Source organism: Gopherus evgoodei, chromosome 2 (assembly GCF_007399415.2).
Source record: "Gopherus evgoodei ecotype Sinaloan lineage chromosome 2, rGopEvg1_v1.p, whole genome shotgun sequence".
Taxonomy (NCBI): domain Eukaryota; kingdom Metazoa; phylum Chordata; order Testudines; family Testudinidae; genus Gopherus; species Gopherus evgoodei.
In genome coordinates, this window is record NC_044323.1 from 283,848,877 (window position 1) to 283,876,775 (window position 27,899).

Below are 27,899 nucleotides of genomic sequence, written 5' to 3' on the forward strand. Positions count from 1 at the left end.
AACAGGAAATGCCAGGTGTTCTGCTCCTTCCAAGGACACTCCCTGGGCTCCCTCCCAGATGCATTCCTGATCCCATGGAAGAGGCACCTACTCTATGCCTTCCCACCGTTTCCACTTGTCCACAGAGTCTTACTCAAGCTCTGCAGGGATAGCACCCACCTGATCCTGATTGCTCCAGCGTGGCCGAGGCAGCACTGGTACACCATGTTATTCGACTTCTCAGTGGCAGACCCAATGCCCCTGCCACTCCGGCCGGATCTCATAACACAGGACTTTGGCAGGCTTCACCATCCGGACCTGCAGTCTCTTCACCTCACAGCATGGTTGCTGCGTGGTTGAGCCAGTCTGAGTTGCATTGCTCCGCCTCAGTCCAACAGGTGCTCTTGGGCAGTAGGAAGCCTTCCACTAGGATGACATATCTGGCCAAGTGGAAGTGTTTCTCCTGCTGGTGTGCTCAATGTAACTCAGTCCCCAGGCAGGTGTCCATTCCTACTGTTCTGGACTACCTCTGGTCCCTGAAAGAACAGGGCCTAGCGGTCTCTTCTATAAAGGTGCATCGGCAGCCATCTCTGCCTTCCACCCAGGGGAAAATGGCCGATCAGTCTTCTCTCACCCCATAATTTCAAGGTTCCTCAAGAGATTGGAACGTTTGTACCCTCAGGTCAGACACCCGACCCCTACCTGGGATCTCAACCTGGTGCTAGCCAATCTTATGGGTGCTCCTTTCGAAGCACTGGCCACCTGCTCGCTGCTGTACTTTTCTTGGAAGACAGCCTTCCTCGTCGCTATTACTTCAGCAAGACGAGTGTCTGAGCTTCGGGCCTTGACAGCGGATCGCCTGTATACGGTATTCCATAAGGACAAGGTACAACTGCGACCACACCCTTCCTTCTTCCCTAAGGTGGTGTCTGCCTTTCATGTCAGTCAAGACATCTTCCCCCCAGTCTTTTTCCTGAAGCCGCACCCATCGCATCGGGAACAAAGCTGCACACCCTAGACGTTTGCAGGGCTCTCGCCTTTTATATCGAGAGAACAAAACCCTTCCGAAGGTCACCTCAGCTCTTTGTATCTGTGGCAGACTGGATGAAAGGCCTACCGGTCTCATCCCAATGAATTTCATCTTGGGTAACATCCTGCATCCATACATGCTATGATTTGGCTCACGTTCCAGCTAGCCACCTCACCGTCCATTCTACTCTGACTCAAGCTTCATCTGCCGCCTTCCTGGCCCATGTTCCCATCCAGGAAATATTTTGGACAACTACCTGGTCATCGATTCACACCTTTGCCTCACATTACGCATTGGTTCAACAGTCCAGAGATGATGCAGCATTTGGCTCAGCAAGTTTGCATTCTGCAACATCGCACTCCAACCCCACCGCCTAGGTAAGGCTTGGGAATCACTTAATTGGATCGATATGAGCAAGCACTCGAAGAAGAAAAGACAGTTACTCACTTTTGTAACTGTTGTTCCTCGAGATGTGTTGCTCATATCCATTCCAAACCCACCCTCCTTCCCCTCTGTTGGAGTAACCGGCAAGAAGGAACTGAAGGGCCATTGGGTCGGCAGGGGTATATATCCAGCGCTATAACGGCACCACTCCAGGGTTGCTAGGATAAAAATCTTCCAACAAACGCGCACACCTAATTGGAATAGATATGAGCAACGTATCTCGAAGAACAACAGTTACAAAGGTGAGTAACCGTCTTTTTCTTCAGCGGGCTTCTGGTAGTTTGTGGCCCCAGAAGTTTTGGCTACTAACAGTAAGGTGGCTGTGTTTCTTTTTGAAACCTGAGAGCGCAGTTGAAAACGGCATCTGAAGAATGTGCTATGCTTCTTGAAGATGATAAATTAGAGATATCCGGGGCTGTGGGAGGACTCTACATATAGATCACAGAGTATGATATCAGAATAGACCATTAGATCATGTAGTCTGACCTTCTGTAAATCCCAGGCCATTACGTTTCACCCAGTTACCTCTGTATTGAGCTCAATATTTTATTTGACTAAAGCATCTCTTTTTCCAGAAAGGCATTTATTCTTAATGTAAAGATGTCAAGACATGGAGAGTTTACCATTTCCATGTATCAGGTGTGAACACTCTTGTAACATGAACATGTAAGACATACTGATTTTCAGCAGAAACTGCAAACATGGCAGCAGTTCCAGAGTGTGGGCAAGGTAGAATGGCTTGGTAGGATTGGATGTTTTGAACTATGGGCATTAATTGAATAAGGAACTATTGGAAGAGCCCCTGGGTGCCAGATAATCTTAGACTCATTTGAACTGACATGCATTAGAAATTACGCAGGGAAGGATTTATCCCTCTTAGCGCTCTGGGAGCGAATATGCCTCTTTGAATTAATTAAGCAAGGTTTGACTATTATGAATATAATTCATAGTATTAAATAGAACACATTGACAAAACTTCTGGCTTAAAGCTGTTTGTAATAATGCCGTGGAAGCTGGTAATTTAACAATGGCTGTCCATATTTTATTCCCATAATGGGATTTCAGTGGTTATATTAAAAGTCAGTGCATCTTTGCTATTATTTCTCATGAAAATAGCATCTTGTGATATCAGGAGATGCTGTTCTGAGATCTCAGTTATAAATTTAATCTATAATGATTTAACCGTGCGGTTCAGTAATGCGCAACAGTTTAGGCCTGGAAGTAAATAGTACATAGTAATAGATGTCTACAATTGAGAACTATTAATAGGGATATTTCAAGGGAGAAAAATAGGGTACACTTTTAATTCATTGGAATAAATGGATTTTTTTGTGGTACAGAAGAAGTAAATTGTAAAAATTTGGACTTTTTCTCCTAAGTAGACAGTTTGCATCTATTGCAGCCACTTGAAACAGAAGGGGATGTTTAGGTTGAATCTATTAATTTCATTTCTCTCATGGTATGGGTAGAATATTCTTTATCCAGGCTATATGTTCCTAGTGGCAGATTCTTGCTGAGAATAGTTTCTAAAAAGAGCCAGTGCAGATTTGAAAAAGGAAGGGCAATACATTTCAGGAATTGATCCTTTCAAATAAAGTGTTTCAAGAAAATCAGAGTAGTTCCCAAAACTATCTGCCCCAATTAGAAAAGGGCTAAATTCCTCCAGGAGACTAAATAAAACAGGAGAAAAAGATGAAGGTAATCTTAAATGCACAGAAAAATCTCATTTGTGACAAGCAAATACTTCAGACAAATCAGTTTATCCTCTAGTGCATAAAGAAGCTGAGAAGAATGGGAACAAAAGAAAAGTGCATCTTTCCCCTTTTTTACTGCTCCATGGCAATGAAAATACTCTTTTCAGCTGATGAAACGTAGACTGGGATGGACCTAATTTTATTTCATCTCTAACCCTAGTAAACAGTATAACATGGTGCTGAGAGAGACTATACTTACTTAGAATGTCTTTCAAAGCGTTAGAAATATTCTTCATACAAACAGTGGGGGAGGGGAAGCAATAAGTATAAAAATAAGTCTTTATATAGTACTATTCCTTCTAGTTGGGTACAAAAGCTAAAGATGACATTTCAGCATTAACAGTTCTTTCAGGAGTAGTACAGACATGTAATACTAATGTTGTGTAATTTTTATTCCAGTGACAAATATACTGTGCTGAAATCTGAAATGCCTTTTTGGTAGGACTGTCAAGCAATTAAATAAATTAATAGTGATTAATCATGTTGTTAAACAATAATAGAATACCATTTTTTAAATATTTTGGATGTTTTCTATACTTTCAAATATATAGATTTCAATTACAACACCAAATACTAAATGTACTAAATGTACGGTGCTCACTTTATATTTATTTTTATTACAGTTGTTTGCACTGTAATAAACAAAAGAAATATTTTCAATTCACCTTATACAAGTACTGTAATGCAATCACTTTACCATGAAAGTTGAACTTACACATGTAAAATTATGCATTCAAAAATAAAACAATGTAAAACTTTAGAGCCTACCAGCAGAAGGTTCATTTTCTTTTTTGGTGGTTCGGGTTCTGTAGTTTCCACATCGGAGCATTGCTCTTTTTAGATTTCTGAAAGCATACTCCACACCTCATCCCTCTCAGATTTTGGAAGGCACTTCAGAGTCTTAAACCTTGGGTCGAGTGCTGTCGCTGTCTTTAGAAATCTCACATTGGTACCTTCTTTGCATTTTGTCAAATCTGCAGAGAAAGTGTTCTTAAAACGAGCAACATGTGCTGGATCATCATCCGAGACAGCTATAACACGAAATATATGGCAGAACGTGGGTAAAACAGAGCAAGAAATATACCATTCTCCCCCAAGGAGTACAGTCAAAAATTTAATTTACACAATTTTTTAACGAGCATCGTCAGCATGGAAGCACCTCAGAAATGGTGGCCGAAGCGTGAAGGGGTATAGGAATGTTTAGCATATATGGCACATGAATACCTTGCAACGCCGACTACACAAGTGCCATGCAAATGCCTTTTCTCACTTTCTGATGACATTGTAAATAAGAAGTGGGCAACATTATTTCCTGTAAATGTTAACAAACTTGTTTATCTTAGCGATTGGCTGAACAGGAAGCAGGACTAAGTGGATTTGTAGACACTAAAGTTTTATATTTTGTTTTTTTTTTAGTGCAGTTAGGTTACAAAAATAATTACATTTGTAAGTTGCACTTTTACGATAAAGAGATTGCACTATGGTACTTGTATGAGGTGAATTGAAAAATACTATTTCTTTTTATATTTTTTGTTATAAATATTTACACTGTAAAAATGATCAAGTGAGCACTATACACTTTGTATTCTGTGTTGTAACAGAAACCAATATACTTGAAAATGTAAAAAAAAAAAAATCCAAAATATTTTATAAATTTCAATTGCTATTCTGTAGCACAGTGCAATTAAAACTGTGATTAATAGTGATTATTTTTTAATCTCGATTCCTTTTTTTGAGTTAATCGTGTGAGTTAACTGCGGTTAATCGACAGCCCTACTTTTTAGGTTTTTCTTGTCTCTTTAGTTAATAGGAGATGTATTTAAATAAATTCAGGCAAATATCCTCAGCATTAGAGTACATAACAAATATGTAGAAAACATCTTGTATTTCTGGTAAAGTGTTCTAATTTTATTTGTGAGAAAGGCCCTCTTTAATTTAGGTTTTTTCTACTGTAATTCATACACTTGAAAGTTGATCAACTATCAGCTTCAGTTGGAGAACAAATAAATAGTTATTGATGATAATTGCAGTTGTTGAAATTAAGTATGTATTTCCAGAGACTCATTAGTGGTATTTGCATACTAATTCCAAATAAAATGTACCTTATTCTAACATGGTTAATTTACCTTCCTGACATTATTTTATGACTATTTGCAAATGAGATTACCAATATAACATAATTTCTGTTTTTATTTAAAAAAAAAACAGACAAATATTCAGTTTATTAGCTTCTAATATTCTTCTTAATGGACATTCAACATTATAGTTTTAAAATGTAACTTTTTATTGAAAACTTTTGGCAAGAAACACATAGTCCTTGAATTCGAGAGGCAGCAGGGATCTTTGTGTGCTTCCAGGGATTGTAGAGCATGACAATGGGAGTAGGGAGGAAGTGGAGCCTGCAGAGCTAGCTGAGCAAACTGAGGAGACAGGCTGTACCTATGCTAAAGGAGGTGATTCTCTGCTCAAAAATGGAAGAAGTAGAATAATGGAGATCCCAATAATGGAGAACTTCCCTTGCCGCCGCTGGGAAGTTCTAGATGAGCAAAAGATGGAATGCTGCTTCTTATCCAGAAGACTCTAGTGGACTTCTTCAAGTTTATCAAATTCCTGGAGGATGGTATAAAAGAATGTGCTCATGAGCAGTCCAGGGACAGCACCTTCATAGCAAATACAGCATACTCCCTGTTCTAGCAATTGCATTGCCGCTGGACTGTGAAGGTTCTCTCATCATTCATATAAGTTTGTGATTGTTAGGTTTAGTTCTCCTCAGAAATGGCCCTAGCCATTTCGCAAGCCAGGACAGAAGGTGTTTTCATGTTGACCTTGTGTTCCCTCCACTGAATGGCTGAGGGGAGGGAGGAAGCTGGCTAATCAGTATGATACCAAACCCAGAAAACAAAAGAAAAACAGCTGGGCAGTACAGTGCCACTTGGAAGAAGGCACCCAGGGTGACTGCTTTGCTTGCCCATGCCTAGAATTGGTCTTGGCTATTAAGTATCTGGTAAAATTTATAGCCCCAGCGTGTAGGTCCATGAATTGCTATGAGCATGTGCAGACTGGAGGTGAAGCTAAGAAGATAGGGAAGGTATAACAAAAGAAATGTTAATAGGGCTTGTCAAATAATATTCAGCAAAAATGTAAATGTAATGTATTTGAATAATGTCTGAGTTATTTAATTCATAGTTAGATACTATTTGGCAGTTATGTTCTACAACTTTTGAAATGCATTGAATACATTTACCAGATATTTATCTCTGTTGTTCAGTCAGATCTAGTGTTAATTACATTGTCAATCAACTGCTATCTGATAATTTTTCAAAAAACATACAAATAAAATACAGTTCATATTAAAAATTACATAGCTTTTTCTCTGTTTAATTGCAAGAGACTTGATGTACCAGGGAAGAGGTGAAACGGATGTATTTCATTTTAGATATGTCATAAGGCATGCTGGCCCTTTTAAGTAAGGTTCAGGGTTCAGCTTTGCTCTGGCATGAAGGGACTAGTAGCTGCTGGTGGGCCTTTCTACAGAGAACACACCAGTAGAGGGAAGAGCCAGACCTGTTGTAGGTGCTTATGGAGAATCTGAAACTCAGTAGTTAACCATGCCTGAGGAGAAGGCTTGAACATCAGGGTTGTTCTGTGTAAGGGTATGATTTTTTTTCTGTTTGAGATTTGCTTAAACCAGATATTCCATGAGTGCTACTTTCTAGGGAGTCAGTACTTTTGTTGTCATTGAACCAGACCCCAGAATCTGGAGGGGTAAGCATTGTCTGGAGTGGACTGGGGAAGCAGCTCTAGCTTACAAGTTACCATGTATTGAGTACATTTTTCAAATCCTTCCTAGAGGTCGCTTCTATAATTTCATTCAATAAGAAGGATGGTTTAATTGACAGGGTGCTGTGCTGAGACTCAATTCTGGGTTCCCCCCCCCCGACACCTAACACAAGCTTTGTGTGACTTTGGGCAAGTCACTTAGGGAAAAGGACTTCTCTTCTTCCAGTGGGATGTTGTGAAGATAGAAATCAATTAATGATTATGAAGTGCTCAGATATTAGAATGATGAGGATTATACAAATATTATTATTTGTTTGAATTACTAGACAAGTAATAGTGGGGTCATTGACCAGGACCCCATTGTGCTAAATGCTGTATAAGCACAGAACAAAAATGATAGTTCCTACCCCGAAGAGTTTGCAATCTAAGACAAGCGACAACAGATGGATATAGACAGATAGATGGGAATACAAGGGAACAATGAGACAGTATTGGTCAGTATGATAAGCAGTTTAACAGTTATACACATTTTTGTAGGCCTCATGGCAAAGGAGAATTTGAAAGAGGATAATGAGGTATCTCTGCAGGTATTTACTAGGACAGTGATTCTCAAACAGGAGTATGTGAACCCCTGGGGGTACACAGAGGTCTTCCAAGGAGTACATCAACTCATCTAGATATTTGCCTAGTTTTACAACAGGCTACATAAAAAGCTCTAGCGAAGTCAGTAGAAACTAAAATTTCATACAGATAATGATTTCTTTATACTGCTCTATATACTATACACTGAAATGTAAGTTAAATATTTATATTCCAATTGATTTATTTTACAATTATAAGGTAAAAATGAGAAAGCAAGCAATTTTTCAGTAATAGTGTTGTTTGACACTTTTGTATTTTTTATGTCTGATTTTGTAAGCAAGTCCTCTTAAAGTGAGGTGAAATTTGGGGTACACAAGACAAATCAGACTCCTGAAAGGGGTTCAGTAGTCTAGAAAGGTTGAGAGTCACTGGACTAAAAGTTCTTCCCAAAGGTGTGAGGTGGAATCAGAGAAAGCACAACACAGCTCTTTTGAAAAATTAATAAGGGGGCGGTGGAGACCTATGTCATAGGCTGATCAGAGGTAAGAGTCAAGGTTTTGATAGTGAATGAGACATGATAGATATGGTTGGATTAGGCCTTGAATGGCCTTGAAAGTGAAGACAAGCAGTTTGTTTAAAGAGAGAAAGAAGAGGGAGCTGATGAAGGGATGCAAAGAGAGGTTTTGTCCATGATCAAAGAGATGGATAGAAGAATGATCTCTGCAGCAGGATTCTGAATTGATGTGAGTGGAGCAAGATTACATTTGTCACAGCCAGAGAAAAGGATGTTAAAATAATCAAGATGTGAGATGATGAAAGCCTGGACAAGAATTTAAACTGTGTGGTTGGATAGGAAAATTCGTATCTTAGAGATGTTAAGCAGAAGCCATCTGCAAGATTGAGACATAGTCTAGATGTGAAGAACATAAGAACGGTCATACTGGGTCAGACCAAAGGTTCATCTAGCCCAGTATCCTGCCTTCTGACAGTGGCCAATGCCAGATGCCCCAGAGGGAATGAACAGAACAGGTAATCATTGAGCGATCCATCTTCCATTTCCCATTCCCAATGCTCCTCTGCCATGTACATTGGCCAAACTGCACAGTCTTTATGTAAAAGAATAAATGAACACAAATCTGATATCAGGAATTATAACATTCAATATCCAGTTGGAGAACACTTCAATCTCCCTGGACACTCAATAACCAACTTAAAAGTGGCAATTCTTCAACAACAAAAACTTCAGAAATAGACTCCAATGAGAAACTGAAGAACTGTAATTAATTTGCAAACTAGACACCATCAAATTAGGCCTGAATGAAGACTGGGAATGGATGGGTCACTACAAAAACTAATTTCCCCCTTCTGATACTCACATCTTCTTGTCAACTGTTTGAAATGGTCCACCTTGTTTACATTGGCCTCATTAGCACGACCAATGTGATTTCCATCCCTTCTTGTCAACTGTTGAGAATAGCCCACTTCCACCTTAAATGAATTGGCTCGTTAGCACTGACACCCTCCCCACTTGATAAGGCAACTCCCATCTTTTCATATGCTGTGTATTTATACCTCCCTGCTATATTTTCCACTTCATGCATCTGATGAAGTGGGTTTTAGCCCATGAAAACTTATGCCCAAATAAATTTTGTTAATCTTTAAGGTGCCACAAGGACTCCTCATTGTAGAGGCTAGGGACACCATCCCTGCCCATCCTGGCTAACAGCCATTGATGGAACTATCCTCCATGAATTTATCTAGTTCTTTTTTGAACCTTGTTATAGTCTTAGCCTTCACAACATCGTCAGGAAAAGAGTTCCACAGGTTTGCTGACCTAGAGAGAGGTCTGAATCAAAAATGATATTCAGGTTATGGGCCTGACTGACAGGCACAATGGTGGTGTTTCAACAGTGATCAAGAAAAGAAACAGAGGGGAAAAGAGAGGGAAGATTAAGAGCTCTGTTTTAGCCATATTGAACTTGAACTGATGGCTAGACCTCTGCAAGAAGATAACAGAGAGACAGGCCAAGATTTTAGTTTTCATAGAATCATAGAAGATTAGGGTTGGAAGAGACCACAGGAGGTCATCTAATCCAATCCCTGCTCAAAGCAGGACCAACCCCAACTAAATCATTCCAGCAAAGGCTTTGTCAAGATGGGCCTTAAAAATCTCTAAGGAGATTTTTCCATCACCTCCCTAGGTAACCCATTCCAGTGCTTCATCACCCTCCTAGTGAAATAGTTTTTCCAAATATTCAACCTAGACCTCCCCAGCTGCAACTTGAGACCATTGCTCCTTGTTCTGTCATCTGCTACCACTGAGAATAGCCTAGCTCCATCCTCTTTGGAACCCCCCTTCAGGTAGTTGAAGGTTGCTATCAAATCTGCCCTCACTCGTCTCTTCTACAGACTAAATAAGCCCAGTTCCCTCAGCCTCTCCTCGTAAGTCATGTTTCCCAGCCGCCTAATCATTTTCATTGCCCTCTGCTGGACTGTCTCCAGTTTATCCACATTCTGTCTTATCCACATCCACATCCTTCCCAAAACTGGACGCAGTACTCCAGGTGTCGCCTCACCAGTGCTGAATAGAGGGGAATATTCACTTCCCTCGATTTGCTAGCAGTGCTCCTACTAATGCAGCCCGATATGCTGTTAGGCTTCTCAGCAGCAAGGGCACACTGTTGACTCATGTCCATCTTCTCATCCACTGTAATCCCCAGGTCCTTTTCTTGCTAAGCGACAATTCTGCAGATAAAGAAGGGATTACAGTGGACGAGAAACTAGATATGAGTCAACAGTGTTTTCAGAGTTTTAGTTTTTAGAAATGATGACAGGTTTGGAGTAGAGAATTAGATCTGTGAGTCATCAGCATAGCGATGGTAGTTAAATTTGTGTTTGCGGATGCGATTACCCAAGAAAAAGGTGCGCAGGGAGAGTTGGAGGAAGGGGACCAAAGACAAAGACTTGTAGAACCCCCATTGAAAATTGGTAGGGAGGATGGAGAGAATCCTCTAAAGGGCATGCTGACATGCTTCTTCGACCATGTGATGCCATTCTGGGAAGAAGTTCTGCTGGGAAGAGATTGGACCCATCTCACCAAGGAGAGGAAGAACATTTTTGTGCACCAGCTAGCCAACATAGCGAGGAGGGCTTTAAAATAGTTTCAATTGGGGTAGGTGACAAAAGCCCACAGATAAGTATAAAAATTATCTTAACAGAGGGTTAGATGCGGAGTGGGGGGGGGGGATTACAATAGGGTTGAAGGAGAACAAGAAGGCAACGAGTGGGAGAATCTGATTAATGTTTTAGATGCCTATATACAAATGCAAGGAGTATGGTGAATAAACAGGAAGAACTTGATGTATTAGTACATAAGCTAAATTATGATTTAATTGTCATTGCAGAGACTTGGTGAGATAAGTCTCATGACTGGAGTATTGATATAGAGGGGTATGGCTAGTTCAGAAAGGACAGGCAGGGGAAAAAGGGAGGAATGGTTGCATTATACATAAAGAATAGATATACTTCTTATGAGGGCCACAAGGGGATGAGTGACAGACCAGTTGAGATTCTCTGGGTAAAGATAAAAGTGTTAAAAATAGGGATGATGTCATGGTGGGGGGGGTCTGCTCTAGACCACCAGATCAGGAAAGCAAGATGGATGAGGCATTTGTAACAACTGTAGAATTTGGTCAATTAATACACTTTTTTAAATAGGATTCTTGATGAGAAAGTAAACTATCGGGTTTTTTTTTCTTTCCTCTCCCCATCCACCACCTCCACTTCCCTGCATGTATCTGCCTGGTCTCTTGCACCCCTGAATACTTCTCCCTCCTGAACTACATCATTAAGGAAACTTCTGGCTCTGGCACTGCAGCTGGCTCTTGGTCTATATCTGCTGATATCTCCTGGCACCGACCCTGCTGGTGACCTCCAGCTCTTCTCCCTTTCTTTACATCCATTAATGGAAAGTGCTAGGTTTGCTTTTTCTCCTGTAATGCCACTTCTGCAGGTAGTCAGACACATCACTGCAAACCCTGTAGAATCAGCTATAAAGTAGGAGCTTCAGCTAGCAGCTGGCAACCAGTAAGTACTCAGCAGGCCACACCAGTTACTCATACTGTTCATCGTATTGTTCAAAATGTTTTGCCCTTTGCTATCCCGATGAATTATTATGAGTAATTTCATAGGTATCTACTCTGATTATGATCAAACTTTGCACTTCTAAGTTTCTCAGCCAGTGCCACAATTTTTCATACATTAATATGTTCAGCAGTGATGTAAGGCAATATTAAAACAATTGTACAGATAAGAAAAGTGAGGTGCACAGTGGTTCTGTGGTTTAATCAACTTTACACAGGAAGTGTGTATAGATCCCAGATCACCAATATGTTATGCACAAGACAAGCCTGGCCCTCCTTATTTTATATCATATCAAATGAGTCTAAACCTTTCTGCCCAAGTCAGGCTTGTCTAGAATCTATTTTCTCTAACAGCCAGGTTGTAATTGCAAGGGTCACTCTTGCTTCTCTACTTCTTTTGGATGAATTATAGAGTGTATTTATTTCTCTGGTAGAGAATGGAGTGTATTGTTTTGTTGATGTTACTCTAGATGTTTTACAAGATGTGGGCAGTAGAGTGAATCAGAATACCAAGTGCACATTTTAAACCCTTTCTGTGGAAGAAATAAGATGTTAGTCTAGGTCTTTCTTCTAGCATTTCAAAGGTCATCCATCATTGGTCTTAATACACAAACTAAGCAAAGAAGGTAATAGTTTGTAAGCTAATTACTATTTATTTATTTTTTACATTTAAGAAACATACAGATTTTTATATAGGTTTTTCCTCATTTTTTTTTTGCTCTTGTATCATATCCTCAAATATAAATCCTATAGAAAAGGAGTTTGACTAAAGCTTTGAGTGTAGACTAAGTACTTCTGAAGAATTGACTTGCTGTCTGTATTTCACACCTATTGATTGTTTATCCAGCACATCGTAACATCTTTACCTTCAGCAACTACGCTTTTCTGTTGGATTTTATCCTACAATGGAGAAGGTTTTATTTGCCACAGAAATGCAGCTTCTGTGTCAGCAGCTTCACTTCTGTGACAAAGAGCTGGGTAACTTCTCCCCACCCTCATTCACTCCACTTGAACAAGTAAAAACATGCCAGACACTAAATCACAAAAGCAAGGAAATTAAAAGATAAGCCACCAAGCAATACATAGCTGTACTCCTCCACATATCAGCAAACATCTTACCACTACCATAAACCACACACGTGGGCAAGAGTATTCTCTAATGTAACCACTTCTCTTACCCCAAAGGCTTTATAGGTTAAAACCAGAACCTTGAACACCACCTGAATTTTATATAGCAATCTTATAAAACTCTTGAAGAAGGGATGTTATATGTTCCCTGCCTGAAGCACTGATAATCAAGTAGGTGGCTGTGTTTTGCAAGTTTAATGTGTTTCTATAGCTCTCACCGCAGTACAAGTGTACAACTATAGCTATATTTTTTAATGTAGTTTCCATAGGGCCAGAAAGGGAAGAAAATCAACTGCTGTCCCCACCTAGTTTCTCCTTTCATCATGTTCCATGAACCATGCAGAGAAATGGATATTAGAAAACACTATTCCACTAGGAGGGTGGTGAAGCACTGGAATGGGTTACCTAGGGAGGTGCTGGAATATCCATCCTTAGAGGTTTTTAAGGCCATGCTTGACAAAGCCTTGTCTGGGATGATTTAGTTGGTGTTGGTCCTGCTTTGAGCAGGGGGTTGGACTAGATGACCTCCTGAGGTCTCTTCCAACCCTAATATTCTATGATTCTAAGTCTTTACAGGGTCTGAAGGGAGATGGTCTCATTTCTCTGTGCATGGATCTAAGGGACATGATGTAACCAATAATAGCTTCAAGATAATCCTTTATTTCTTGGAATGGTATTTCCACATCTGAAATTAAATTTGTTGTGTAATTGACTGATTACTATAATCTCACTAGGAGGCTTCCACATACACTATCAGCAGAAACCTTCACAAGACATTAGTGAAAAATCACCTACGTGCAACTTGTGCCTTTGGTAGTACTGTCATACTAAGTGTAACTGAATCAATATGTGAAATACAAATGCCAAACTCTAAATCGCTCTTTTGTAAAGAACCTTTAAACATTGTTCTTAGCGAGCTGTAGCAGTGATCACTGGAGCAAAATCGACAAGTTACTAGGAAAAACCTTGCAGAAGGAAGACCAAGAATAAGAATACGGTATTTAATAAAATTATCTTCTTGTTCATAGGGGCCGTGGAGGAGTGCCACCCTCACCAGCAGGTGTACCAAGAGGGGCACCAGCTCCCAGGGGAGTACCTCCCAGTAGAGGTCCAGTCAGTCGTGCTCGTGGACTTCTAGCCCCCCGAGCAAGAGGAGTACCTCTACCTGCAGGCTACCGGCCTTTGCCACCACCTCCAGCGCAGGAGACATATGGAGAATATGTAAGTGAAACCTTTCACCTACCTGTTGGTACAACCAAGCATAATCTTCATTATTCTAGTAACAGAAGATTGCGACTGTCATTTTAGAATTGAGTAGAATGTCTTTAATCTGCACTTTAGTGAACCCCACATCTGAAATCTGCACCAGATTTGGTGGTCTCTCAGCACTTTTACAAAGATTTAACAGTGTACCGGATATCATATTCTTAAATTTTAGTATCTTTACAAAATACTCGATTACACTTTGCTATCATACCTTAAGCTATAAATAAATCTAACCTGCAGTTGACAAATGAATGAAGTTATTCTTTTAATGAATTACCCGGTTTTTTCCTTGTTTTTACTAAACTATAACACTCAAAACTATGTAATGGATCAGTTGTCTAGTTGTAAGTGTAAATTAATGAAGTTCTACTTTATAAGTTTAAGAAAAATGTTTAATTTTAGGTTCCAGTGCAAGTGGTTTAAAAACCATGCAGTCAGCCATATTCTTCTTTTTCCTTATTTATAGGAATCAGGTTGTGTTATGTTTAAGCAGTTGAAAAAAACTTCCATGTGTTGAAAATACAATATAAAAATCTTATGAGAGATATAAAAGAATTCTTGCTCTTGAAAGCTGAGTTAAAAGTCTCAGTGTTCTATGAGAAAATAATGTTTTAATTTTTTTACAGTATAGGCATTAAACATTTTAAATAAAAGATAGATGTTTGAGTTCAGGCATATTCTAAATTAGTTTATTTTTAATATAATATTCAATAGGTGCATGGCAAAGGCTGTTAAAGAACAAACTTAATTTTAACTAAATACACAAAGCTAATGGTTTGGAAAAAATGGCTCATTAATCCTTTAATTGTACAAATAAAAATGGGTTCAGTATTAAAGACATTACAGAAATTTCCAGGTAGATAGGTCAAGGGATTTGTTTGTTTATGAAAAGCTTTGGCACTCTGATGATATATTAGGTGATATCTGAGTTCAGGCCTACAGACTGGTCTGAGGATGTGAGTGTTTTATATCTCACAAGTGACCTCTCTGTAGTGGGAGTCTCATGTGGTCTTCCTTTGCCAGAAACAGCATATTTGATGGATTAGATCTTCAGTCTATATCACCATTGCCCCCCTTTTCCTCCACCCCCCACAAAAAAACCCCACTGTCCTTTATATCACATAATCATAAATATGTGTCTGTAGTTTCTTGTAATTTTCTTAGGCCTGTGTAAAGAAAGAGAGTTGAATGTAGGCATTGGTTTAGTATCAACTGAGTGATCAATAAAAAGAATTCTTAATAGATTAATATAGTTAATTAGCCCATATGACAAAGTATGTCCTGTTGCCATACCTGATAACACCTAACTGAAGATTGATTGTGTCAAGATGAGCAATGCATTCAGTAACTTACAATGTCTTTTAAATGTTCCTCATTAAATATGTTCTCACAAACTATTCCCAAGGCATACTCTTCATTGCTGTTCGCAATATATGTTAGAAAATAAATTGATGTTTGTTAATTAATACATACCTATTGCCTTTATCTGTAGCTGCATGTAGTATGGTAATGATTGGTAGGCTTGTCACTATATTGAGGTAAACCTAGCTTTGAAAAGAGAATTCTTAGAAAACAGTAACAAAGAAAATGAATAAAGTAACTTTTAAATGAAATGTTCTCCAATACTATATCATTTGTCTTACAATAGAAAATGGTTGCGCTAGAATGGAAACACCATTTAAAACCATATTTTATACAATAGAGCCTGCTGTTTCATTTTTAACATTACAATATATTCCCAGACATAAAGTGTGCTGTGATGAAGTTACAGTTGATTACATATCTGTAGCTCCAGGGTAAAAACATTAGAGAACTCTTCTGTTATGCCAAAACCACAATTTACGCACCCAGGAACTTCAGCGTTAAGAATAAACTTAAAAGAAATGAAAACATATTAAGGAATAGAAATGCACAGTTAAGGCGCTCAAACAGCCTTAACTCTGTCATGTAGTGACACCATGCAATATAGTTGCAATTATGATTAGTACATTTTAGTGTTTGTAGTTCAATATTAGGTTAAATTGAAGATGCATCACTTTTTTTTCCTCTCGGTGTTAGTTCAGATAGAAGTAAAGTTTGATGTTCCTTAACTGTGCATTTTACACCTGACTTTGAATTGCTAATGTTTCTTTTTGAGATAATTACAACATCCCTGTAATGTTTTACCCTTTATTTACTATTATATACTTAACTTTAACTCCATCATCTTCAAGTAATAGTCCATGTGGATTCTGCATCTGGATGCATATGCCTCATGTGTGAGATTAGATTCTTTTGACCAGCAATATCTGTTGGGACTGTGCCTAGGGCCTAGGTTCCCCACCATAGGACATAAAAAACAGCAGGCCCAGTCATCCCCTGGTTCCTTCTTACTGCCTTTGGCAATGAGATATAACCCCTGCAGTGTCTGATTGTCCTCAGTCCACCAGGTTTCTGTGATGACTATTATATCAATATCCTCCTTTATCACAAGGCACTCTAGTTCACCCAGCTTATTATTTAGACTTCTAGCATTTATGTGCAAGCACTTTAAAAACTTGTCCCTGTTCATTTGTCTGTCCTTTTCTAACGTGTCCAATTCTTTTTTATGTGAATGTTTCTCCTCTGATCTGGCCCTTACATTATCCTCTTCCATCCTCTCCTTCTGACTAAAGCCTAGAGAATCTCTATCAATAGTCTCTCCTCTAAGAGAAGCCTCTGTCTGATCCACATACTCCTCTGCAGCAGTCGGCTTTCCCCCATCTTCTACTTTAAAAACTGTTCTGCAGTCTTTTTAATGTTAAGTGCTAGCATCTGAATAGGAGGTGGAGAAAGTCAGATATGTTCCCCTATCAGGAATAGTATAGATTTGGAGCAGCATAAGGGGGAGAAATCAGATGTCCTCATTTATATTGGAGGTTAGTAACACCCTAGAGTAGGCTGAACTGGATGACCCCAAGCCCATATGGTGAAGATGTGAACACTCTACTGCTACAGATGATTGTGAATATTATACTAGCTTTGCTGGGAAGGGAGGATGGCTGTGCCCTTGCAGTCCTTACAAGATTTTTTGTAATAGACACACACTATCACCTGGGGTTGGATATCTACAAGATGTGGATGGGAAGAATGTCATTTCTTTTGGATGTTCAAGGAGCTTATAGGAATTGGGACAGTGCTTAACTGCCTCTATCTCAAGGATGTGTTATATACAGAGTCAGTTTTTAAGGGAAGGAGCTTGTGTACATTACCAGAAGATAAGAGATCAGTTATCTAAAGCAGTTATGTAACTTGCAAAGAATTTTTTTTTAAGTGCATTATGTTCTTTTTCTTCTTGATGCAGAAAAAGGCCTAATAGGTTTGATTGGGTTTTAGGATTTTTCTGTTTGCTTTCTTTCTGAGAAATATCAAGGATGACAATTCTAGTATCTCTTGGTTTTGCGGCAAGGCCTCGGGGTATGTCTTTCCTATGATTAAAAAAAACCATGGCACCAAGTCTCAGGACCCAGGTCAGCTGACTCAGGCTTGCGAGGTTCAGGGTGTAGAGCTATGAAATTGCAGTGTATACATTCAGGCTTGGGCTGGACCCCATCCTCTAAGACCCTCCCTTCTGAATCTCAGAGCCCGGGCTCCAGCCAAAGCCCGAACGTCTGCATTTTAATTTTTAGACCCGCAGCCCAAGCCCTGCTAGCCCAAGTCAGCCAACCCTGGGCTCTGAGATATGGTGCTACATTTTTTTAATTTCAATGTAGATGTACTCTGAGACTTTCTCGCCCTGCTACAATTTTGTTGCACTTTAGCCTGAGCCGTGCAAGCTTGAGTCAGATAACCCAGGCCAACTGTGGCCATGCCTGTGGGTCTTCTATTGCAGTGTAGACATACCCAGGGAGGTCAAAGGACAGGTTATTCGTGAGTTTTTGAACAGCTTATGAGAAGGGGTGAAAGGGATGGATTTTGAAGTAAAAGCTTATTTTATCCAAAATACTACGCCATTCTAGGTATACTTGGCGCTAGGGGGCTGGAGTAGATGGCCTCTTGAGATCCCTTCCAACCTTACATTTCTGTGATTCTGTAAACTCCTAGATAGTTATTTTTTTCTCAAAAAAGGCAATCTACAATGAAACAGTGTGTATATGAACAAATTCCAGGCAAAGATTGTTTTCAGCCCAGTGAGGGCCCTGTAGTACACAATGAAGGGCAGCTGGTTGTGGATGAGGATTTCATTTCTAACCTTAGTTGTTTGTGATGGTCTGCTGTTTCTTCACATACAATTCAGTCATAGAGAAGTGGTATTCTGTTAAGTGTACTTAATATGCAACTGATTGACAAGCTCAAAAGTGGATTAGATTGGGATTCCTTTCCAGGTTATATAAACCTCAGTGCGACCTCTGTACTGGCTCAGTCAGAGAGTAATAATTTCAATTTACCTGTCAAAGAGGTAGACCTTGAATATTGCGTTTTAAGTGCTGGCTTAGTGGTTGTACATAATTTCAACCACAACCCTAACTACTAATTTGATTTATTGATGTCTATGGCCTCCAGTGACAGACAGTCTGTTTAAGACTTGCATCTTTAGAAGGTACAGGGTTACAGAAAAGCAATCTGTGCACTTTCCTATAACTATAACCAAAACATGTCCTGTTCATGATTTCTTAACTGGAGGATGGCAAAAGACTTTAGCTGGAACACTGCTTCAATTAGTAAGTTAGCGTAACCTCTTTCAAAGCCACTTAATAAAGATGTTTATGCTTGTTTACTGAGGAAAAGAATATTCTCCTGAACATTGGGCCAAATTAGGCTGACAAAAAAACAAGACATTATGTGTGTGTGCATGTGTTTGTGTGCACACATGATTTAGTCAACTGACTTTATTCCATTATAATAAGAAACAGTAATTATTTCTAATAAGTGGCTAATGGAATGGAGATGATTTCATATTTTTCTAGGCTTCTCTCAATAAGCAGAAAATAAATATTTTGTAGCAATATACCTATAACTCATTGTTTTCATTAGTTTTCTCTGAAACAATGATTGCGGTTACAGAAATAAACTTATATATTTACCATCGTTTACTTTTCTTATAAATATTCAGGGTTTTACTACCTTTTTTGCCATTATCCCCTTACCACAATATTTAAAGATTTTCTAAACCTCGTCACTAATAATTTTCAAGAGACTATATCCAAGTGCCATTGTTTTCAGAATAGATTTTAAATGTTACTGATGTTCTGATTTATAGAATTTTTAAAATGATTTATTCCAAATGAAATATTTGACTTCAAGAATTATATAAAGACTTTATATAATGATTGCATGGCAAGTGACTATTTGAATCACTGCTCATATGTGTTGAAATGGACAGGATATACATTCAAGATAATGTTTTGTTTTTAGACAAGTGGTAATTATGGATTGGGTTTTGAATTTAACTTAGAACCAGTGTTTCATGAGTGTAGGGAAATTCTGCACTGTAAACCAGAGAATCACAGAAGTCCTGCAAACCACAGAGTGTTGTAATTTTATTTGAAATGTAGTCTTTCTTTAAGACCACTGGAGAAGCCAATGATTAGTTCTAAGGGTTCCTTCCAATCTGTGAAAATTAGTGACAGAGCTTTAATTATGTGTCTGGCTATTTTATAGATGCTTTTTGTGTTAGCCTTCAGACAAGGTTTGCGCTGATGGCAGATTTTCCTAATGCAGTGCCTAATTGCATAATTTCTGACAGTTAACTAATCTCTAAGATGCTTCAATTAGCTTGGTTTCCGTAATAGGAAATTTAATTAAGATGGAGAGAATACTAGATAGAGGTTTAGGGATCATTTCTAATTTTAAATAAAAGGTAATATTTCTACAAATCCTTTGAACTATTTTACAATTCTGGGCCAAGACGTTTTTGGGTTTTTTTAAGTGCCTGAAGTTAGGTTCCTATATCCATATTTAGGCACCTAAATAAGTGACCTGATTTTCAGAATTGCTGAGTCTTCAGCAGTTTCCATTAATGTAAATATAAGCATTACTCATTTTAAAGTAACTTGCATTAAAATTATTATAAGAACATTGTTTTCATGGAGTTTTGTTTAGCCTCATTCTCATTGGCCAGCCAAACTCTGGTAGTTTTCTGATTCAGTCACAACAGAGTTCTAACCAGGTTTTTATTGTACAGGATTTTCAAACTTAGTCTCCTGGAAAAGACTTTGGCCTGCCTGTGTTCCCATGAGGGGGAAGTTATCTCTATCCCATTGATTCTTTGTTCCTCCAGTTCTGCCTCTTTCCACGTGAATGAACACTGTAACCCCCAGTCTTCTTCCAGTCTTATTACAGCATGCAGTGTGGCAAGAAGTTGGTTCAGCAACTACTATTGTTTTTAGGCCTACATTTTTGCTTCTCAGCTCAAAATGAGTTTAGATCAATGAAAAAGGCTTACCAATTACTAGCTCCATACTTCACTGTTCACAGTATGAGCAGCCCTCCCTCCCACAGCCGTATTTCTCAGCGGATCCCTTAATGGCAGCTCCTACAAAAGTACTGTAGACTCAGTGCTCTGGGATTGCAGCATACAGAGTAGCCCATGAGATCTAGCAGCAGACCTCAAAGAAGGAGATATAGATTCAATGAATGGTATGAGAAACTAGACCTTGGGACTGGTAAAGGATATCAAACTCCCTCTCTCTTGTATGTCATACCCTATTAGTTCTAAATGTACTATCTGGCTGCCTACAGAATGATGGAGGTGCTACTCTGCCAAATATCATCTCCTCAGATCACTCCTTGAGCAGGAGTTTCCCACTTTTTCAATAGACCATTTTTTCTGTGGCATCCAATGTACTTTTTGCCATGATCCCCCAGTAGACGTCGCAGATGTGTAGGCTGTGGTTCTAGTGCCTTTGGCCTGTCTCTCCTCTCTTGACCTTTCTCAGAGTGTAAACTAATTCATAATTGGGGCAGGAAAATAGGATTTTTAAAACCTTCCCATACAGTTTCTCAGGAGGACTTAGGCTATCTTATTAAACTCTTATTTTTGGCCATGAAGCTGAGTAAGCACAAAGAAAAGTTGGATTTTTAAGGATGGCAACATGTCTGTGTGCGTAAAGTCCAAGGAAAAACTTTACTTCTTCACCTGTTTGTATAGAAACTCATGACTGCCAGTGCTATTTTGCATTTTTTAAATTGGTTGCCTAAAAAACAATAACAGAAACCTTCAAACCATATTAACTTCTCATCCAGCTTTTCCAGCAAATGGCTTGATGTTCTCTGCCCCCCCAAAAGTACATTCTATATTTATGGTATGGACACATATCCTTCTTTTGACTCTAATATTTCCCTCTGTGTCCAAATGAATAGAGAAGTAATGGGTGTTCTTTGACCTCAAGATGGCTCAGTTTACAATGGTTGCCCACTGCTATATTTCTCAATAAGCCATTTTTTGGCTTACAGAGGTAAAGCTGGAGAAAAAGCACTTTATGTTTCTCTCTCTAACTCAATCAAGAAGAGTTTTATTTATTACCTACATCCCAATCAAAAGTATACTAGACTAGAGGTGGGGAAAAAAGAAACATGAACTCTGCAATCAAGAGTCTACGATCTAAGTGTATTTTGGCCACTAACACCCTTAATGATGTGACTCAAGTTGGCCTTAGATACTGGCCAACATCCTTAATAGTTTTGCAGTTGCATAAAGTGCTCTCTGGGTAAACTTTAAAAATCATAGAAATATAGGGCTGGAAGGGACCTCAAGAGGTCATCAAGTCCAGCCCCCTGCACTGAGGCAGGAGCAAGTTAACTTAGACTACCCATCCCTGACAAGTGTTTGTACAAATTATTCTTAAAAACCCCGAATGATGGCATTCCATGATCTCCCTTGGAAGCCTGTTCCACAACTAATATGCCCTTATATTTAGAAAGATTTTCCTAATCTCTAACCACAATTTCCCTTGCTGCAGATTAATCCCACTACTTCTTGTCCTGTCTTCAGTGGACATGGAAACAATTAATCACCATCTTCTTTATAACAGCCCTTAACATATTTAAAGAATATTATCAGGTCCCCCTCAGTCTTCTTTTCTGAAGACTAAACTTACCCAGTTTTTTCAACCTTTCATTACAGGTCTGGTTTTTGAAACCTTTTATCATTTTTATTACTCTCCTCTAGACTCTTTCCAGTTTGTCCATGTCCTTCCTAAATTGTGATGCCCAAAATTGGACACAGTACTCCAGCTGAGGCCTCACCAGTGCTGAAGTAGAGCAGGACAGTTGCTTCCCATGTCTTATATACGACACTCCTGTTAATACACCCTGGAATAATATTAGCCTTTTTCACAGCTGCATCACTCTGTTGACTTATATTCAGTTTGCGACCCATTATAACTCCCACTTCCTTTTCAGCAATACTACAACCTAGCCGGTTAGCCCCCATTTTGTTGTTGTGCATTTGAGTTTTCCATCCTAAAAGTGAAGCACTTTCCACTAGAATTTTATATTGTTGATTTCCAACCAATTCTCTAATTTTCAAGATTGTTTTGAATTCTAATCCTCTCCTCCAAAGTGCATACAACCCCTGCTAGCTTGGTGTCATCCATTAGTTTTATAAGCATACTCTCTACTCCACTATCCAAGTCATTAATGAAAATATTGAGTAGTATCAGACTCATGCCTGACACCTGCGGGACCGTACTAGTTACACCCTCCCAGTTTGACAGTGAGCCATTGGTAACTCCTCTTTCAACTGTTAGTGGCCCACCTTATAGTAATTACATCTGGACAACATTCCCCTACTTTGCTTATGAGAAAATGTCCGTTTCCTCCCTTCAAGGCTCCTACATTTCCAAGGGTGTGCTTAATTCTACCCACAGATTTGTCTGTGAAATCCTCTCTCCAATTACAAAATTTCCAATCTGTGTGCCTCAAGTTATCTCAACCACAATGTCTTATCTAAGAGAAGGCATAGTTCTCAGCATTTCATGATAAAGCACTGGCTGAAGTATTCATTTCAGGAGAACACCCATTCCTTTCATAAACCAGGCAACAACCTCAGATCTTTCTAGTTGTAATGCTTTCTGACATCCTGGGGTTGGCCCTTACATAATTTGTGGAATTGTATTGGAAGGGAATTGATTCCTTGCACACCCCAGGAACTTTCAACACTCCAAAACAAAACAAAAGTTTTTTGCGGAAAGCGAGCAGCTATTTTTGCATTCTTCTCCCTTTCGTTTTCCCTGTGCTCCTGTATTCATTCTCTCCCAAACACTTGTGTCCCCTCCTTAAGAAAAGAGCCAATTATTGATCTGCCATTGCTCACGTTTCAAGAGTTAAGGCTATCATTTCTTTTCCCCAAGATCAGCAGGGTCACAGAGTGCACTGAAATTGCTTCATCGTAAGGAAGAAGTTGAGCACTACTCTCTTCTGGATTTAAAATGGTGCAGTTAGTTTGTGAAACAACAGAAGTTTTGAATGAGATTCCCTCCACCACCCTATTAGCCACTGACTCAGAGGAATCACTTCATGTTTATAGAGTTGAATGGTGCTTATTTATACATCTTTGTTGCTTGAACCCATTAGAAACATTTATTCTTTGCAATGGACAGTTGCTGTTACCAGTACCACTTCCTGACCTTCGGTCTTGCCTCAACTACAAGTACATTGGCCAACTGGCTAATATGAGTCAGTTCCAAAGAAATGGATATTAATTATGTTTCAGAGATGTCTTATGTGAGAAGAGCTGCCTGGTCTCATCTCAGAAATTCTCCCATCTTGGAATTCTAAGATACTCTGCATAGAGAAGTGATTCTTGTACATGAAATTATTCTAAAGATTGAAATTTACAGAAAACTAGCCAATAATCATTCTGTTACTTTTCCAGTTCATGGTTTCGCATCCAAAATACACAAAAGTTTTTAAGATGGTTGTACTACTTACAGATTGGTATTTCTTGTTTTGGGGATGTATTCAGTGCAGTACACTTTAAAATGATCTTTTGTTTATAGGAATAAAATTGGTGAAAGTAGATTTTCTAGGCTAGCCTGATAGACTAATGGCAATTACTGTGTGCACCCCAGGTTAAGAACCACTGACCTAGAGGGTACAAGAGGAGAGACTGTGATTCTTTGCCTCTGATATGGTGGGAGTAACTAGTGATTCTGAAGCAAACTCTCTGGCCATTTCTGGATTAGCATTGTTTGGCTCCAGAAGGAAATGTAACACCTTCCTTGGCTAGACAGAAAGGTATTTCATCTAGAGGGAGGCAAATGTAAGTTGGAAATATCTTCTTTGGGGCTCAGAGGGAACTCAAAACCACCTACTACTCAAAAATGGTTTCCATGCACCAAATCAAAAAATATGGAATACATTGAAGTTTCCTTAAGCAAATGCTTGAATTATATGTATAAATAAACTCAATACAAAATTAACATGAAAAATAACATCTATTATGAATATATTTTGTGTATATTATAATAAAATATTTAATATAACAACCCTCATAAATAATACTTTCTTACAGAGAACTTTAAAGTATACAGATCTCTTGCAACAAAGTTATCACTTCAGTAGTTTTTTATTGTCTAATGCAGCAAAATGGTGCTTACATATCTTTTATTTAAATTATTATGAAATTTTACAATAATGCAGGTTGCCAAATGGCAATGAGTGTTGTTCACTGATGTTATAAATATGATTAAAGGAGACTCTATTTTGGAAACAAATGGTGGTCTAATTTTTCTATATATTCAAATTTGTGGAGATTTATCTAAAATTAAAACTATAAATTTATGTGCCAGATGGCCCAAGTTAAATATTCAGCATTTAAAAGCTCTCCTAACACCAAATACTAATACGAAGAAGTCAAATCTAATTAAGGGAAGCTTTAGAACATACTTGAACCACCCATGCCAGATTGCTGTTTAAAGGGAATCATGGATTGTAAGAGAATTTGTAGGATTTGAATGTTTTACCTTCTGTTTTGGTGCTATAATCCATTCTGAGTAGTTCTTAGACATCTTCTGTTTTTTGTAGAATGAGTTATCTTGTTAGTTGGTTTTCAAGGTAATTTATTTGATAAATTTAAATACTTGGCTGCAAATGAGGATCTGGTGACATATTATCTAAATAAATTATGGAGAATGCAACAAAACAGGTTGTATGCTGTTAAACCAGAGAGGGGCTACCAATATGAAATGGAAAAAGCAATATTGATATTTCCAGTAAGAAAGGAGGGTGTACTACTAAAAATATAACAGAGCTAAGGAACACAGTATTACTGATGTGAATGGAAGAACTGATAAGCAATAAGGAGTGACTTCTTCAATGAAAATATAGCCTGTAGGAAATCATGATACTGTAAAGCAGTAAAATTAAACTCTACTCCAGACAACCTGGAAAGGGTGAAGTGTTAAAACACAGGTTTATGATGTGATTAAAATGTTCCATAGTGTTAAAAAGATTTGAATATTCAAGGTTCCAATAAGTAAGCATTATGAAGATAGCATGAAGGCATTGGATGATTGTTCTGAAAACTATATTTCATTGATGGCATAATGGACAAAGCAGCACATAAAGGGACATTTCTATCCACAACTATACCTTTAGAGAATAAACCTTAAGACAATTATTCATCAAGAAATAATCCAAAGTACACAAAAAGTTAGAAATTTGAAGAATTAGTTATTTTGTGCATTGGCCATCAGTCATGTGATCTGAATCCAGTAGAAGGATATCAGACAACAACAAGGAACTGAGGCAGCTTTTTATGGACATATGGAAGGCACTGTTTTCTATTTGCAAGTATCATATGCAAAATAGTCCAAAGAAACTTTTGTGCATGATAAAAATCATTTGGTGGACACAATATTTTGGAAAGAGAAAAAAAACAATAAATTTTTTTCCCCCCTAAGACTTTTTGCACACTTTTGAGAGTGACTGAAATCAGGTACCCAGTTTCATGACTTGAAAATTCTATTTAAATTATTAATTTTGTCATCCTGATATCACTACTGCATATTTAAATTTTAGCAATAGATCAGACGGCAATCACAGTACAGCAGCTGTTTATAATTTTTATCTCACTGTAAGTACATAGGCCATTGTAATTCTACCTTTGAATTACATCACAAAGTCAAAGAATCATACTTTTACTTTGCAAAGGATAGATTTGTTTTTTGAAAGTGCAATAGCATTCCAGTGAATCGGCCATTCTTCGAGGGGCTCTGCATATTCCCACTTACGGGTATAAGGCCTAACAATAGAACCTAGGCTGGAGCCTAACAATAGAACCTTCTGCAGGTAGTGCCCATTAGAGTACATGTGCACCACCCTCGTACTCTCCCTCAGTGTTTCTGAATGTTCTGGGGACAAATCTGTGCCCTCTACTGCCTAAATTCTTTCCAACTGTTGCACCAGGGTTCTTGTCTTCCTGGCATTGGATGAAAACATTAGATGTTTTAAGTGCCTGGGACAAGCAGAGCCGGCTCCAGGCACCAGCGCAGCAAGCAGGTGCTTGGGGCAGCCAACGGAAAGGGCCTCTCAGAGCGAAGGCCCCGCTGTCGAATTGCTGCCGAAGAATGAATCGGTGGTGGTAGAACTGCTGCCAAAGTGCTGCTGATCGTGGCTTATTTTTTTCCACTACTTGGGGCGGCAAAAACACTGGAGCCAGCCCTGGGGACAAAGCCACTCTCTTTCTGAATGTTCTGTTTGCTGGACTTCCATGCCCAGAACACACAAAGCCAGGCAGAACAGACCTCTGTGTGTTTGCTTAAAGAAGTTCTTGCCACTAAGCTATCCAGATCTGGCGGGTCATTGGATCCGAAGACTAAGTGTTTCTAATCTGGTGGCTTTCTCCAGCAAGGCTAAGTTGTCTAAGGGTTTCTAGTCATTGGTATCTTTGCCAGTGCCAGCTCTCAATCCTTCAGAAAAAGCTGCCGAGTCTCTGAAGGCATCATTGGTAGAAAAGGGCTGACTGCTTAGGAACCTAGAGCCATTTCGGTTCCAACTGTATTGGTTCAAAAGGAACAGCTGAGGGAAAAGGCAGTCACTGTTAGCAGTGCCAGATCCTGTGTGAGAGACTTATTGGATCCGTCCACTTCTGCCATAGCGTCTATGGTTCCAACTTCGAAATCCAAATTGGGCTCGGCTTCAAAGTCCAGTGCTGTGGAGCTGAGTATTTCTCCAGATCTGGTGCCTTTCAGGCCTGTGATGCCAGTTCCATCCTCCACTCCTGTTTAGGGACAGTTCTTAGATCCAAAGAGGATGTTAACGATGGTTGCTGATGTGCACCTTCCTGCATCTGTGCATTCCTCAGATCCAACTGACAGGAAATTTGTAATGAGGAAGAGGCAGTCTTCTTTAGTTCTGTGGTCTACCTCTTCACCTGCAAAGAGGAGAAGAGCAGAGAAGGTTGTTAGTTTTTCTCTGGGATCCATCTGTGCCGCTGCCGCCTCCTCCAATTCCAACAGACTCTTCAGGCAGATCTTTCTCACCTTATGTCTGTCTTCACCCTGTGGTTACGTAGCTGTGTCTGGTGTGATGCATAGCAGATCTGAGGTCAGATCCCATTTTAGAGGAGATTACAGGAAGGAAACTTGTTTTGTCCCAGGTTATGCCTCCTTATGCTTTTGCTTCTCCTTCTGTGTAAAGGTTTCCAGATCCTAGCTACTAAAGAGATCTGTTGGGTTCCACTACAAGAATTTTTGGGTTATCCTCCTTATAGATAGAGAATTGATGTTTCATCCAATAAGGATCTGGTGGTTCAACAGTCTTTGGATCTATGTCCTCCAGATCCATCAGCAGCTCAGTTGTACCTGGTGTGCTTTCTGAAGAAGAGGATGA

General features: G+C 39.0%; 1 protein-coding gene across 2 annotated transcripts in view; it reads left to right on the forward strand.

Annotated features, from left to right (window-relative positions):
- KHDRBS3 (KH RNA binding domain containing, signal transduction associated 3) overlaps window positions 1-27,899 on the forward strand; it is a 211,474-nt gene that overhangs the window by 131,422 nt on the left and 52,153 nt on the right. For both annotated transcript variants that reach the window (XR_003999220.1, XM_030553872.1), the window contains exon 6: window positions 13,868-14,060. Coding sequence is in view for 1 of the 2 variants with exons in the window: in XM_030553872.1 (XP_030409732.1) it covers window positions 13,868-14,060 (193 nt within the window). In the remaining variant the exon portion in view is untranslated. The remainder of the gene's footprint in view (window positions 1-13,867; window positions 14,061-27,899) is intronic.